Raw genomic sequence first — 16,609 nt, forward strand, 5'->3', positions numbered from 1 at the left:
AAGGAAAAACACATTTTGTGTAGGTATTACTTAAAACTTTTCAGCACTGGTAGAATTGCAGCACAATCATTACAAATCCTAAATTCATTTACATCTTTAGGTAAGTAAAATGCTGAGATCACCAAAGCCATGTAATCATCATCAAAAAGGAGATGTAATTCACTGCCCACAAGCCACAGACAAAGTTATCCCACTACTGGAGATAAACTGCTCAGCTTTGAGTTTGCTGAATTTCCTTTGATGTAAAAGGAATAATTTCACGCTCCAAGAAAAGGAACAGGATGCCAGAAGAGCTGGATTTGGTTCCTTATTCTGTCACAGACTTCTCGTGTTGGTCCCTGAGGATCCTCTGGGATATTGAGGTCGGCTCAGGGCTGCTCAGCAGGACACACCTGGAGGCACCCCAGGCAGGGACAGTGCATCCAGAGGCACTTGGGAAGCACTGGGCTGACATGGGAGGGTTCAAGCAAGGTCCTTTTGTGAGAATTTGAAGAATCACCTACATTTAGAATAAAAGGGAATGTAAGCCACCATGGCCAGAGAACTACAGGCCTGCTGACAGAGCTCAAAAAGTCTTGTCCATCTCTACTGGTAAACACTCCCATGGAAAAGGAGTTCTCAGGAGTCTGGAACCCTCTGCAAAGTAAACCTGGGAGCTAAGTGGCATCTTAAAACCAGAGAAATGAATTATTGTCCAAGTTATATTTTGGATGTGATAAAATGAACCCCTTGTTCATTTAAGGGGTGAATGAACGAGGGAAAAAATGTATCCTTGACTGCAGAATTGCATCATTGCCAATTATCTGACAAAGTAATCTGAAATGAGAGACCACAAACATGGAGAGGTTGGGGGACCAGCACTTGTTTGGCCAAGAGAAGAGAAGGTTAAAGGAAGATATCATTGCTGCCTTCAACTCCAGAATGGGAGGGCACAGTGAAGATGGAGCCAGACTGTTCTTGGAGGTGCACAGTGACAGGATGGGAGGTGACAGACACATGCTGCAGCAAAGGGAAGTCTGGCAAGATAAAGAGATTTTTTCCATTAATAGAGGTGGTCAGACATGAGGACAGGGGTCCAGTTTGAGCAAGGAATTAGACTAGATGACTGCCAAAGGTCCAAATTATTCCATGACTTCATGGAGAGATGATCATGGCAGTTTTCATTTTACTTTGTCTCAATAAATTTGATCACATTGACAAATCAAAGCTTTCATCACTAGCTCTACAAAGCAGTCTGGGCACCTGGAAAATGAGACTGCCACTTTTGTGCCTTGTCTCTGGGAGGATCCTGTGGCTCTAGAAGTGTTTCCACATCCAGTACCTTGTCCCATATTTGCTTTACAGATGGGGTCCTCAGCTGCTGCCATTCAGCAGTGCTCCCAGAGGCCCAGCAGGGACAGTGCCAGGGGGACAGGGCTGTATTTCATGCTGGCTGTGGCCAGTTGGTGCAGTTGGAGTGTTGTTAAAATGCACACCTGTACATCTGGCATTAACATCACCGTATTCAATTCCCTAAGTGATCTCTAACAGATTATTCCAACAGAACAGTCTTTAATTTACATGTTTCACTGCATTTGCAATGCCCCAGCATCTTATCACATTTATACCAACAGATCTGCTCTTAACCTTGGGGAAAAAAGAAAAAAAATTAAAAAAAAAAATAAAAGGAAAAAAAAAAAGGTTTCTTTACTGCCCCAGGTCCCAAAACTGGGTGTCTGGCTGTGCCTGCCTGATTTGGCCTAGTTTTTTCTTTTGCTGCTTGAATTCAATGGCCCAGTGTATGTGATGCCCTGAAAGGAACACTCCACCCTTCTCCAGGAAAAATTCTCCAAGGGCAGGGAACAGTTTATTAAGTCCTTTTCCACAAAAGCACAGTAATGTCACCAAGCCCACTCAGTCATGCAGGAGATCTGCATCAAAGAAGAATAATAGAGACATAATATCCTTTGGGCTGAGCAGAGAGCTGGGAGAGGATTGTGCATTTGGGGGTGAACAATACCATCAATGCTACCAACAACAGCATTTTACATTTGGGCAACTTAATAGGAAATGAGGGCAGAACTGACCAGCACTGAGAGAGATCAGCACACACAGCAGCAGCACACAGAGTGCCTGGGACCATGGAAAATACCCATTAAAAATATAACTGTCAAGTTTGGATACATCTTCCTGAAGCACTCATGACATGTAGTTCAAAATAAGAAAGAAGTGCCTGAACTGGTGCTGTATTTCAAACCAGCATTCAGGGTTTGATTTTATATTCCACTTCCATTTTAAAATCTATTTCCAGAACTGCTGCTTATTAAACCTGCCCTATTAAATCATTCCCCTATTAAATGCAATATGAATTAGGTTTCCCAGTCTCTTTTTCTTCCTCTTAACATCCTACACTCTAACATCCTGTACCTTTCTGTACAATAATTTCTGCTCTTAACCAGGAGAATGTCACATATCTGAAAAAGAAATAAGTGGTGAGTTTATGCTCTCTGCATTCCTCGATCTCATTATGTATACAATGTCCTAAGGCAAGAGTTTGCCAGCTCAGATTTTCACTTGCTCTATCCCTTTGTGTTCCCATCACTGTTACTGACTGTTAGCATTTGTTTTTATTTTTCTCTTAAGATTTTAATTTTCTTTTGCCTAAGTCACTGATTAAATAACCTAAACTCTTCAGAGGGAAATTTAAGATTTCCTGCTTGTATAAAAACCAGAATGATTCAGTACCTGTGCTGGAACATCATTAGGTGGATAACATTCATTTTGCTGGAGGTCTCTGGTAGCTCAGTCAGAAAAATGACTTCCCTTCCCCCTCTCTCAGCTCCAAGAAGCTGGGTAAGGAAAAGGTGAGGAATCTTTCCATCCTCATAAGCAGAGCCTGTGAATATCAGCAGTGGCTGCACCGCAGCCCCAGGGCATCACCAAGCCATGCTGGGCTGCTTTTAGTGGCAGTAATGAAAAACAGGGCCAGGACTCTGCATATGGTGGGCTCTCTAATGTAGAGTACATGTGAGCTACCAAAAATCTTCTGCCTGTGACCTGTCTTGCAGAAAAATGAAGAAATATAAGCAGCTTCTTATTTACAATGAGCCATTTCAAAACAATAGCCTGGGCAACCATCTCCTCAGAAATCAATCAAACTAATCAACCTTCACCTAGAACCAGAACCCACAACAGGGAGAAGTCCTAGAGATTTCATCAGCTGAGGATTCAATGGGACTCATGAGATATTCTTACAGCCTCCACTCCCAAACACATTCAGTGGCTTGAAGAACACAGTTAAAAAATAATAATTGCATGAATAGCAGAAAAAGTGCAGACATCACAGGTCCAGCAGAAATCAGGCCAGCTGTGATGCCATCTCACCTATCCAACAGGTCACAGGTCATGCTGTCCTGAACACCTGGGAATGGCTAATGTGCCTGGAGAGGATTTGTTAGGTACAAAGCTGAGAACTTCAGTGATTGGGGAAACAGAAAAACCAAAGTACAATTTTGGTTCTGTAAAAAAAACCAAACCCAAAAAAAGCCCCCAAAAAACCAAACCAAACCCCAGAAACCTTTACCTTCAACCAAGCATAAGAGATGGGGACATGAAATCCCTAACTACCAATAAGAGAGCACAAACTGTATTTAAAAACACACCACAAAAGCATTCAGAAAATAAAAAGCCATTTAGCAGGTAGCTAGGTGCTGAGAGGAACAGCCTTGTTTTCACCACATTCTAAGCTGGAAGTACTCCTAAAATGCAACAGTCAGCATTATTAATGCCCTTAAACTCCCTGATTGACTGGACTGTGGACAATGTCCCAGTGCTGCATTAACTGAGGAATAACCCCAGATCCTGGCAGAGGTGCTGGCAATTATGGGCCTGTCTGAGAGCCATTGATTTTATAAAGCAGTTTGATCTCAACAGAGGTGAGAAATCTCTTCTTTCCCAACCTGCCCCTTCCCTAGGGAAGCTCTGCAGGGCAGGCCCCTCCACAGGGCTGTGCTGCATTTCTAAGCAGGAAAATGAGACAATCACAGGCCCTGCAGTCACCCCTTGACACAGGAAGAAAGTCCAGCCTTGATTTCATCAGGGAGAAAGAAAATGGGACTGGAGAGAAGTATCATACAGGAATGTCTATCTGTACATTCTGCCTGTCACTACATTTTCTGTCATTACAGCCTCATCTTAAATAACATTTACAGAGATGAAGAGTCAGGCTTTTTACAGTAATGGGCCAAATGACAAGGAAATCCCAACATTCTTTAATAGAACAAGAACAAACTTCTTCCTGTGTTGCAGGATGATGTTTCATGGGTTATCTATTTTTTCTGAACTGAAGAACCACCAGAGAAACACAGACTTTGGTCTCTTAGGAATTTTCAAGTAGGAGGAAAAAATATTTTTTAAAAAATCACAAAAATCTGAACAAAATACTTTTCTCTGAGGACAGCAGTCCCGTATGGTAACAATCTGAGGCTCAGGTCAAGTTTCTTTTGTGATACTTAAGATTTAAGGCTGATTTCCCCAGAGGATGAAATAAGTAGGGGAAAAATGAAAGGTGAAATGGGTAGAAAAGGGATGGAAGATGATTAACAGAAACCATCAGGGATCTCAGTGCTGCCTGGCCTATCCACAGCTCGTGCTGTGGCCTCTGACACGAGATTGCAGCAAATGAAGCTGCTTAGTTATTCAGCCCCCCTCCAGACAATCAGGTAGTGGAAGTAGCATTAATGAGGCAGCTTTTAACTAAGGAGGATGCAGGGTGAAAGACCAAGCAATACAGTACATAAATATGTTAATGTACTTATTGAGGTAATTTTTTCTGTAGCCTGTATGCGGCTGCAAAAATGATTCAATTCATTTTATGCAAGAGAAGTGCATTCATCTCCCTTAATTAGGGAGAAAGCAGGACTGGTACTAGGATTAAAAATAAAAGTATGGTTGATTTTGAAGTCCTCTATGTACCCCATTCTGGCAAGATCTGATAAAATACTTCCTCCAACACTGCTTCTGACTCATGGGAATATTTGTGAAGTACATGACTGGAAATTCAATAGAATGGTCTGTACTAGTTTCTTGCTCTGGCAAGAACAGATATGCAGATATAAGTAAGAACACAAATGTAAGTCTACATATTAGTATTTTTATTAAAATATCCCTGGGATTCCCTTCAACTCAACATCAGACAACTCTTCACAGCTCTAGAACAATGGAGCACAAATGAGCCTCCTCAAAAGGCCATTATAAAATGCACTACATGAAAATCAAGAACATTCTTTTTACTTACTGGGTTTTTAAAGGGTGTTACCTGCAGCAACACTTACTCTCAGCTTTAGTTATTTTACATTCCTCATCTTTCATCTGCTGCATTTTTCATTTGTTCTCAGAGGAAAAATAAAAAATGAAGACTGAGCAATGCAGTTACATTGCAAAACTCCTCTGAAATAACAGAAGTGCTGTCTGCAGTGATGATAAATCCCAATATGTTACCATGCAAAACACCAAATCTGAGTTTCCAAAAAGCCTGATCCCAGGTGAGTGTGACACTTCTCCACTGCTGCTGATCATGAGCCTGACAAGCAGCTCAAGATGTTTACAATTCCCTTGCAGACAGAAAGCCAGACCAGACAGCACTGCCTGTATCACAGTCTGGAAAACAGGTACATTTGAAAGTTTGTAAACTGTGTGATTTGAATGACCTGAATCTTTTGTGTCTGTAAATTCTGTTCTAGCACAAGCATAAACTGACAGATCATCCTGCAAGTGCTGGGAATAACAGCTTCAGTTTCTCTGTGCTATGATGGCAGAACATGTCTGGAAACACCACTTTGAGCTACTCACTGCATGCTGCTTCTGATTCATCCGACCCGTCGGGACACTCTTCCTCCCCATCACATTTCCACCTGGCTGGGATGCAGTGCCCATTGTCACAAGTGAAATCTGATTCAGCACAAGTTTTCTTTGCTGCAAGAAGAGAAGAAAGTACTTGGCATGAATACAAACAGTGCAGATCTCCACTGCACCCAACCCCACCAAGGACAATATGGATTGCCCTGTGCTAAGAGGATTTATTTCACATTCAACATTGCTTCTTCATGACAGAGTCCCACATATCTCACAGATGGGTGTTTCTTCTCACTAGAACTCTTACCCCTCCATTATTTGACAAGGATTCCCCCTTCATGTCTTTTTCCAGCCATTCAAAAAACAGGGATGCTCCTTTTCAAGAAAATTTTCTAAGGCTTTTACTATAAAAAGCTTCTGCCTTCATGGAACTGAAAGCATGCTGCATGATTTACAGACAGGCAAGACAAACAAGTATCACCTTTCGAGTACTATAATCTAAATAATAATGTTTCTATCTGTGCCATCTATTCATGGCTTGTTAGTACATCTGTCACCACAGCAGATGATCATAAAGCACTCCTTCAAACACTAACATTCATTTCATTAAATGTCAACCACTCCACGCTCTTTGCTTTGCTTGCATTAATCTAGGGCTTGAAAAAGATGCAAGACATGAACTCAAGCAATTAATTGGTCTATTCCTGTGTGCCAGTGGTGCAGCACCATGTGCTCTGCAATTCCGGTCAGCATCTTCCCTCTGCGGCACAAAGAGAAAATTCCACTTCAATTGGGTCCCTTCAGGCTGAGGCCTCGGTGTTGGTGTGACACCACTCACTCACTGCTTTGGCAGTGGTGACTTCAGTGCCTTTTCTGCTGAGTCCTGAGCCAGGGCTGGGGCTCAGTGTCACCACACTGAAGTGAAATGCTCTCTGGCTAACTGGGATCTACCTTTGGTAGCCATCAATGGCACAGGAAGTGCTGCAGGGAGATTTGTCTCTTCCCCCTGCAAAGCTGCTCACAGCCTAATAGGATCACAGGAAAATTCAGGTAATGAAGGACCTCAGGAGGTCACCACGTCCAACCTCCTACTCAAGACAGGCTCAGCTCTGAGGTCAGACCAGGCTGTTCTGTGTTTTATCCAAAAACCCCAAGATGGAGCCAGCACAACCTCCCTGGGCAACCTATTCCATATCTTAGCTGCCCTCACACACAGTGAGACCTGGGCTTGCCAAGCCATTCTCTCTTACAAGTCATGTGCACACACATTGCTACATCAATACTTCCTCCAGCAAACATTTTCAAAGCATTAAGCACAACAAATAAGCCTCTGGGGTTTGATCTTTTACTTTCCTTTCTTGTTTTCCTACATGAGCTGCTGTCAGGAAGGGAGTCATGTTAAATATCACTCACGTGCCCACACAGGAAACATGGAGCGTTTCTGTGTGAGGTGCTGGAGAGACCTCCATGGCTGAAATAAAGCACTCATTTTCTAGCACACAAAACATGCAGCTTCCCTGAGCAGACACCCAGCAGGAAAACACTGCAAAGCACCACTAAGCAGCTGTACAATCTCTCAGGATGCACTTTTTAAAGAGAACATTCATTTACTCCCCTTCTGCTGCTAAATGAACCAGCTTCTGGAGAATGAGGGAGGGGAAAATGGACAATTTTCAATTTTCTCTTCAGCCATTCAGAAACATATTATGGACTAATATAGGACAGAAAAAACATTTCCATAAAAACCAAGAGTTTTACAAGACACCAGTCATACTAAGGATAGGATAATCTAAAGACATTGTACATCTGTTATCAGAGGGAAAAGACTTTCTCCTCAATAACTCCTTTCAGAAATCCAAAGCTTGTGAAACTGGCTATTGCACATCACTGCTGGGGTATTTAAGGCAAGTTGTAATGAATCTGGTGTATTTAATGGCCAGAAATGCTGACACTGATAGGATACCCATGCACAGCTGAAGTGAGAGCACTCTCCTGCTGGCTGGGAAGCTCACTGGGTAAAATGTTACTAACTGCTCTTAGGGGAAGGCTGTGGCATCTAGAAATGAAACCATCACAGCTCCATCCAGAAAGGAGAGACCAGTGTAATACTGGAGACATTAGAAATTCAATTTTTAAAATGTGCTCCCTCCCTTCAGCAGAATGAAGCTGGGCACAAACACCCAGCAGCAGTGGCCGAGTGCAGAAGTGTCACTGTGTCCCCATGTCCTCCTGAAGGTCCAACAGTCCCATGACAAAAATCAGCAGGATAGAAAAGTGTTTGGTTTGTGTTTGAATCTAAATTGTCTAATCTCTTCAAGGAACAGAATTAAGAAAGGGGGAGCTCAAACCTTTTCTATGAATCTTATTTTTACTTCTGCTGTTTAATTTTTTTTATTATTTATATTTTAAATATTATCTTTTATTTGCAATTATTTTTTACTACTATTACTCTCCACCATGGGGTGAGAGCTCTGCAGACTGTCTCAATTCAAATAACTCCACTTTCTGTTGCAAACAGCAACCCAGATTATTCAAACTGCAAGAATACTGAAGCACTGTCTCATTTCTCACCTATAATACAAGACTGGAATGACTTTATTTCCAACCAGATTTACCTTCTGGCGCTCAATCCTCATGTCTCTGGGATCACAATGCAGGCAGGGAGCAGTTAATTAAAATATCAGCTCTCTGCTTTTCCCTTCCTTTTTCTTTTTGAAGTTTGATAACCCTTTTTATTAATCTCCCATGTTATACACCTTCATTCTATCAATAATTCATTCAGACTCAGACCATAAATTGCCAGTGGTGCATTAAAATGTAAAATAAATAAATACATCCCTTTTAGACAATGGGGAGGACAGGAGTTCATTTTACAGCTTCACCTGGCTCAGAAATAGTCAAGCAAAATTAATTGTCCCCCTGAGATGCATTTCCTTTGCCGTAAGCAGCCCAGGCAGCCCTGCTCACGTCTCCTCCAGATGAACATAAACAAACAGCAGTGAGCAGTCCCAGCATCCCCGAGCCTCTGCTCCTCGGGGGGCAAACGATGCCTGGAAGGAGAAGAGAGAGGCTCCAAAGCCTTTCATCCCCTGCCCTGCTCGGTGCACAGGGACACCAAAGAGGCTGCCTGCTCCTCTTTGGACTCCTGCTCCATTTGCCTTCAGTTCCTGCTCTTCCTTTCCCACGTGTGCAGGTGGACACATCTGGCACAGCTCCTCTGGCTCCTGTGTGACCATGGCTCAGCTCCCACAGGGAATGGGCCCTGCCTTGGGCAGCTCTCCAAAGGAGCCCTTAGTTAAAGTCAGCCATTCCTGCTTCTCTCCTCCCAGCAAGACAGGCAAGGGAAGAGGGAAAGGGGGCTTCAATTTTACCCAGCAGTGACAGAAAAATACCCTAACATGCTGAATTTTAAATAAAACTGCATCAAACCCAACATGGCCCCTCATTTTCCAAAATGTCCTTTTCCGTTCCATTACTCACATCTCTCATCCTGACCTGCAAGCAAGGATTCAGGGGTCATCCCTGCAGCAAATTAAAAGCAGAGAACCCAGAGAGAGTGGTGTAGAACATGAACATTTACTGAGTGATTTCATAAAAAAGCAATGACTGGGACATGTTTAATTAGACTGGAGGGAATAAATATACATTGAAAGGAGCAAGCCTTGTACTGGCTAGGAGCAGGGACTGGATGACATAAATGTGACTTCCAACTTTCAAAAATACATCTGAAAGATCAAGTCCCTGACCCTTACCTGAACAAGGCATCTGAATCTAATGGAAAAGTCCAGCACTTATTTCTTTTTCCCCTTTCTAATAAAAGCCAACATCCCCCCACTGCCCTCAGTCACTTCATTTAACCTCACTTAACTTTTACCTCAGTTTTAGAGGCTTTACAAGGCAGGTACATCTTTCTAGTTACTGCTTATAAGGCCCTCCATGATTCAATTTGCAATTCACACCTTGTTTATTCCTATTTTGCACATCTTTAATATTAAGCAATACTCAACTCTAAAATAGTTTCATTTCTTGCTACTCCTGATTTTCCCAAACCAACAGCTGAAAAGCAGAATGAACACATTTCCTCTTTTATCAACAGTTCAATGCAGCAGTAATGTAAAAGCACAGAAAAAAGCATATTTTCCTACTACAACTTGCCTGTAAAGGACACTTTAAAATGAGGATTTGTTTGTTTCTGTGTGAGACAAGGAAACCTACATAGTTCTAACATCTAAACACAGGATTTTTAGACAAAAGGGTATTGTTCAGACTCTAGGTTGTGTATCCAGACAGAAAACCAGGCCAGTGAGAGCATCGTGGAGGTAACCTACAAAGACCCTGCACACCCTGTCCTCTCCCCATTTTCTCCCCTCAGTAACTCTTGGCCAACTTCCACTAATTCTAAAAGAGAGGAAAGATGTGGAAAATAAGTTTGATCCCACAAGTTTCATAAAATTGGCAGCTGAACAGAGAACAGTCAGAGTCACAGCTCCACAGAAGGAGATAAGGGCAGAAAGGGGCCACAGGGCTGATCTGCTCCTGCCAGTCAGATTCTGCATCTCATCCCAAGGTGGGTTAATGGCAGAGGGAAGGTGGCAATTAGGGATTAAAAACCCCAGACATCAAAAATCATTGCAAACCGGTTTAATTTGTTCCACTACCCTCATTCCTTTACGTAGATCCTGCTCCAATTTTAATTTCTCCATCAACACCAGACTTCCCACCAAACTGTGTATCTGTTCTCATTTGCAGCCAATATTCAGTCTTCTAGCAGAAAACAGTTTCACCCAAGCTGCTGTAAAAATGTAACAAAATATAGTAAAAAAAACATACAATGAAAGTTTTGCTGTGATCCTTCTGCAGCAATAAAATAGGATGCGAAAATGGGAGATGATGGTAGGCCAGAGACACTGAAATTCAGAAAACACGGCTTCATTTCCTGCTGGGGAACTTCAGTGGCAGCTTTGATCAGTGGTTTATCAGAGCCCTGACCAGGCTCCATATGAGAAGAGGAGCAGCAGCATTGCAGGAGTTGAGGAGTTTAAACACAGCCCACCAGCAGCACTCTGCCCTGAGAGGAGCCAAGCCCCTCGGTGGGTAATGGGACAGGGGGCAGCTCCTGCCAGAAAACAAACACATCATTATTGTGGGTCACTCTGCACCTCCTAAGGACCTCCACCAACCCAGCCTCACACTGAGCCAAACATACCTCAGAGCTCTATTTATGGTTTGGCCCATGAGGTTTTCTGCTCCCCTGATAAAGGTGAGGGCTGTGCTCAAGATTCACCTCAAGAAAGCTTCTGGGCTACACAGAACATCCAACAGTTGTTTTCAGTTTAGAACCTCAGTCAGCTCCTGAATCACAAACAGCCACCAGGACATTGCAAATGCCACTCCCAAACAGACATTCCCAGCAACAGAAGAAAATAAAAATAATAAAATTAATAAAACTTTTTATTAATAAATTAATAAAAATTTAATTCAAAGTTATGCTCACCACAAACTTGATACATACTCCCAAACTCAGAAAACACTTGGAGGAGGAGACTGAGCCTTAACCACAGACTTTGACAGCATCCCTGCCCTTCAAAAAGAATCTGTGCTATTGATCCCCAATCCTTTGATCAGGTTTTGTACCCCAAGGATGTCTTAGCTGTCCTTAAGGTGATCTGAAAATCCCAAATTATATCTGCAGCCCGAGTCCTCCCAGCTGCTGCTGTTGATTTTGCAAAGGAGGAAATGTCCCAGGGAGTGTGGACAACCCACCCTGGAGTGGTTTCCTGCTCTCAGCAGGTGCTGCATTCCCTGCTGGGAGCCTGACCCCTCACAGCACCTCTGCCAAATCCTGGCATGGGAATCCCAGGAATGTGCTGGTCTGCAGCTATAAAATGGCAACACAGAAGATTCCAGAGTCGAAATATCAGGAAATCCTAGTGGATGTGGATCATCAAGTCCTTTAATTTTCATACAACTAAGGACACCTTGAAGTAATGAAAGGGAATATTTAACCATTCTCTGAATTGGGCCACTTCTTTTGACGCTGCCATCTCAGCAGGCAATTACTTTTATAAAGCAAGATTAATCAGATCCCCTCAAAGAGCAGTGCTCGGGCACAGACCATGGTCCCTTTGATACTCCACATGAAACACATTCTAAAGAAGCTTCTCCCCAAGACCCCCTGAAACAGCCCCAGAAAACAATGCCCCATTGACAGAAGCCCAGTCAGAGGCTCTGGGGCTGCCTGAAGCTGCTGTTCAAGTAACCAAAACATGCAGCTCAGATCAATCAAATCAAACCAATGACTTTAAAAGAAGAAAAAAAGATGTCACCTGTGATTTTTCATTAGTATCAAAGGTTCCCACTTTTGAGCATTTAAAATGGTAATAAGTATAAGCCTCCTATTTAGAATTATTTAAATCCATTTTCACATTTAATATTGAATTTAATGTAAGGGAAATGGCAGAACCTAATTGAAACCTATGGAAAGCAGAATGCTGAAACAACATACTGTTTTCATGTATGAAATTAAAGTGACTTTAACTTACACATACAGGCCCTTCTTCCTAAATTTACTCACATAAATCAGGTAAAACTGAACAATATTTTTTCCCCAACCTGTCCTCAGGTTGCTGTTGTAATTTCAGTCTTTAAGAAGGGGCTGTATGCTCAAAGGTTGCTCTGGTTATTACCAAATATATACATTGGTCTAATGACTTCTCCCTACAAACCATGTTTCACCAATAGGAAAAGCAGGATTTCTCTTCTTCCCAGAAGAGAAATCAAAGACAAAATTCCATTTGGACTGGTGTGCTCCTTGGAGGGCATCAGAGGTCTGTCAAACATACTTGTTTGGTATTCAGGACAACTTCTCCTTGCAAGTTTGAAGGCTTAGCTGGGGCTCTGGGGCTTTGTCCTGGGGAGCTTCGCAGCTGGGAACAGCCCAGGCAGAAAGCTCAAGTGCTGCCTCACTCCCTTCAGAGGAACAAGCCCCACACTCCTTCAGGCAAGGCTCCCTCCAACATCTGCTCCCTCCATTTTTTTAAAATCCACTCATAAATCATAAGTCATTTTTTAAGCTGTACAAACCCAGGTTTTCTGACAATTTCCTCATTTTTATTCTCCAGGAACCTCCATCACCTCAATGTTCAAGTCTCTGTAATTTCAAAAACAACAAACACATCCACAAGAAAACCAATTATCTTCCACCACACTATATTTGTAAATTGGAAAATCATGTTTTTTAGCAGAGGAAGGGGAAGAAGGGAGAGATTTTCCTACCAGTATCTGAAATAGACTGCAGCTTTGCTCAGAAATAGGCTGACAGCCCTGTCCAGCCTGGTAGCATCCAGAGCTGACTGCAATCAACCTCACTGTTGTGTGACACTGCACAGCAGGAGTGAGAAACCAGCCAACACTCCGTGTCAAAACATGCCACTGACAAAATCTCACCGAGGCTCTTCCACATCCAGCAGCAACAGTGGCAAGAAGGCTGCCGAGGGCACAGACAAGGTTTTCTTTCAGTAAATGGATTTTTTCTTACAACAAAGCTTATACCAGGTAGCACTGAATGGAAGGGCTATCAGAAAACTTGCTCCCCTTAAGAGATCTGAGAACTGGAAAATGCACAAGTCATGTTCTCCCTTGCAGGTACACAGAGGCATTAAAGGACACAGCAGAGCTGGTGCAGCAGAGCTGTGGCACAGCCAAGGGCCTGCCCAGGTCTCTCCTCCCCTGTGATGGCGTGGTCGCTGTCTCTCACACACAAGTTGAGATTTCCCCTGTGCAGAAAAGAGCAGCCATTGCTCTGCTGTGGAAGCTGAACGTGCTTCCAGAACTCCATATTGCTGCAGTCATGACCTTTTCAAAGGATTTGGTATGCTCTGACTTTCCAGTTTGTTTCTAAATATTTCTTTGACTGAAGCTCATCCACACTGACTTTTGCTGACAGAATTGCCAGCTTTGTCTGTCTCTTTGGGTTTTGTTTTGCCTTCTTTTAACAACCAAGACATTGTTGCAAGACAGAAGCTCTTGGGGAGGCAACTACATGTATGTTATTTCACAATGAAGGATGTCCACAAATTCCTCAAGAGGCACTTAATATTATTCTGTCCTTCTATTTCTGGGAACTGAACCCTAGGGGCCACATTCTACACTGATGAAACATCCCCAGGGTCCATGAATAAACACTGGTCTCAGTGGTCTCTGTGCAAAATTGGTCTCAGATGTTTTTATGACACCCTATGATGTCTGTTTTCAGTACAGGTTTTATAACCCTCAGCCTAAGTCAAAGCTCCCAATGACTAAAATCCCTTGTGCCTTGAGTCAAACCCCTAATGAAAAAACAGATTGAAAGCTATTTCTGAGAGCAAATACAGTAAGATAGAACAGCAGAAGTGGTTGAATTGATGGAGCAATTTTGGTTCCCACCTACACATGCCCATAGCTTATCAGACAGGTACCAGGGAAAGAGAACAGCCATACTTTATGGATAAAATTCAGAAAACTAGAGAAATTAGGCTAAGGCATGTGAGCACAGACAAAGAAAAGAGACAAAGACATGTGAATGCAGATCTTTCACTGAGTGAGATGTAAGGAAAATGCAGGCCTCCCTATACAGTCACTGCTCTCTGCTCTCTTTGATGTTTTTAAATATGATTCCTTTTTCATAGATGGTGGTAGGAAAATCTCCAAGACCACTGGAGAGGATAGCAAAAATACCCCTGAAGCCTGATGTGCCACCTTTTCTTACCTGGCTCATGCTGTCACATTGCAACATTACAACGCTGGAGTTCACAGGCACAGAATTTGCCTTTCACAGCTTGGACACACAGCATTTAAGTTCTTGTTGCCTGAATTTAGTGCACACACTGTGAGGTTAAAGTGCACTAAAGACACGGCACCTCCAGCAGAATTTCACACCAAGTTTGCACGCAGGAGATAAACCCAGGGGCCCTAACCCTGCACAGAGCCAGGTATGATAAACTCCCAACTCCCAGTCACACTTTCCCTGCAGCTGTGTGATCTGGGGTGCAAATCAGCATCAGGCACTTCTGGCAAGCCCCAGCCCCTGGCTGCACATTTGTCACTGCTCTGTAGGGTCGGCCCTGCCACAGCTGGGTGAGCTCTGTGGCTCAGCTCGCTTGGCTGACACGGGCTGTGAGAGCACAAAACATCTGCAGGGAAGCAGCAGCAATTTCAGCAGCCACCTTTGCCACTGAGAGCAGAGCAGCAGCATTACACACTGGGGGTCCCAGAACTGCAGGCAAAGTCACTTCCTCTGCAAATCAGCCTTAAAAGCAGCAAGAGAAACAAACACCGTTTAAACCCTGTTTTGCAGAACTTGGCCTGGGTCCAGGCTGCATACTGCTCCTTACAAGTGTGTGGGAAAACAGTAACCTGATATTTACACCTGTGAGCTCTCTGTGTTTGTAAGCACAGCAAAACACACGTGCAGGACATTGCTACGCATGACCCTTGTGTGTTTCCACAAATGTGGCAATGACTAACAGCACAAATATCTCTGACCTGTCAAATAGATGATCCAAATCTAAGGACGTGGTGGAAACCCAACAGAAATGCAAAGCTCCCAATTCCCAGGAAAACAAAGAAAGGGAAAAAAAGCAAAAAAGCAAGGCCTTGTCAAGAGTCAGGATCAATGGCCTAAATCAGAGATTTGAAGACTCAATCCATGCAGTGGCAAAATGATGCCTTGTGTGGGTAGGAAATAGAGAGAGGGGATACAAGAAGTGTAACAGACCTGGGATGCCTGAGGAGGCATTGCTGGTTTGATGCACAAATCCATGTGGGGGGACAGTAGGGAAAGGCAATGAGGGTTTGTGCTCTCAATTAGGGAATTACATGGGCAACAACACACCTGAGCATTCTGTTTGGCAGCCAGCTGCAGGGGGAATGAAGCTGTTATTTTGCTTGGCTCTGCTGTATTTATGCATTTTTTATTAGAAGCAGCACAGCATTTTATGTCAATTTATACATGGTCCAGTTGCTTAACATTGGATCAATGTTTGATCATTTTCTTCTGGCCCTACTTTAATCAATAAGTTACAGGGTAAAACATGCAAGAAATGCTCTCTACATTTAAGAAAAAAACCCATGTGCCATGGTTTACTTTCTGGGAGGCTAAAATATTACAATTAAAATACCCACTGTAGTGTCTTGGAAGAATGAAGGGTCAATAACAAAAACAGGAAGTGAGATTTTTCTAAATATTTAAATCTAGTGTTTTCAGCTTCATTCCCTTTTCCCATTTTCTTAGTTACTAACAAAATGATGGCACTTTTGAAGTAAAACATTTTACTAGAGTTATTTTAGAAAGTTCCCCTAGTCCTGAAGTAAAAATCCTTCAAACACGAAAAATAGAAATGGAAAATGGAAAGTAACAATTGGAATGCCACAAAACCAAATAATACACACAGAAACCCCTTATGCCAAAACAAACACTACTGAAAGCTTTCTTATATCATAGCAATAGCTATAGTAAAAGGACTTAAAGTGAATTAACTGGGCAGAAATAATTAGGAATGTTCAAGATAATTAAAAAAAAAAAATAGAGCCTGGCTGTTAATGATCTTTAGACAAATCAGTGCCACAGATGTCCCTGTGCATGCACCTGTGAAGACACCTTTTCTACAGCTCTGTAAAGAAGACGTTCATTGTATTCAATGACTAATTGGCCAGAATCTTGCTTTTTAAGACCACTGAATCAGAGCCCTGGGAATAGGGAGGGATCACATACAAAAGCGTTTTCAAGCCTGTCTCCAAA

The 16,609-nt window shown here is 42.7% G+C and overlaps 1 protein-coding gene across 2 annotated transcripts in view; it reads right to left on the reverse strand.

Moving 5' to 3' along the window:
• Positions 1–16,609, reverse strand: part of LRP8 (LDL receptor related protein 8) — a 169,880-nt gene that overhangs the window by 58,730 nt on the left and 94,541 nt on the right. For both annotated transcript variants that reach the window (XM_054285635.1, XM_054285634.1), the window contains exon 3: positions 5,830–5,952. In XM_054285635.1, the coding sequence (XP_054141610.1) occupies positions 5,830–5,952 (123 nt within the window). The remainder of the gene's footprint in view (positions 1–5,829; positions 5,953–16,609) is intronic.

The sequence above is a fragment of the Melozone crissalis genome, unplaced genomic scaffold (genome assembly GCF_028551555.1).
Source record: "Melozone crissalis strain CALT ecotype California unplaced genomic scaffold, PUWL_Pcris_2 ptg000045l_1, whole genome shotgun sequence".
In the NCBI taxonomy this organism is placed as follows: domain Eukaryota; kingdom Metazoa; phylum Chordata; class Aves; order Passeriformes; family Passerellidae; genus Melozone; species Melozone crissalis.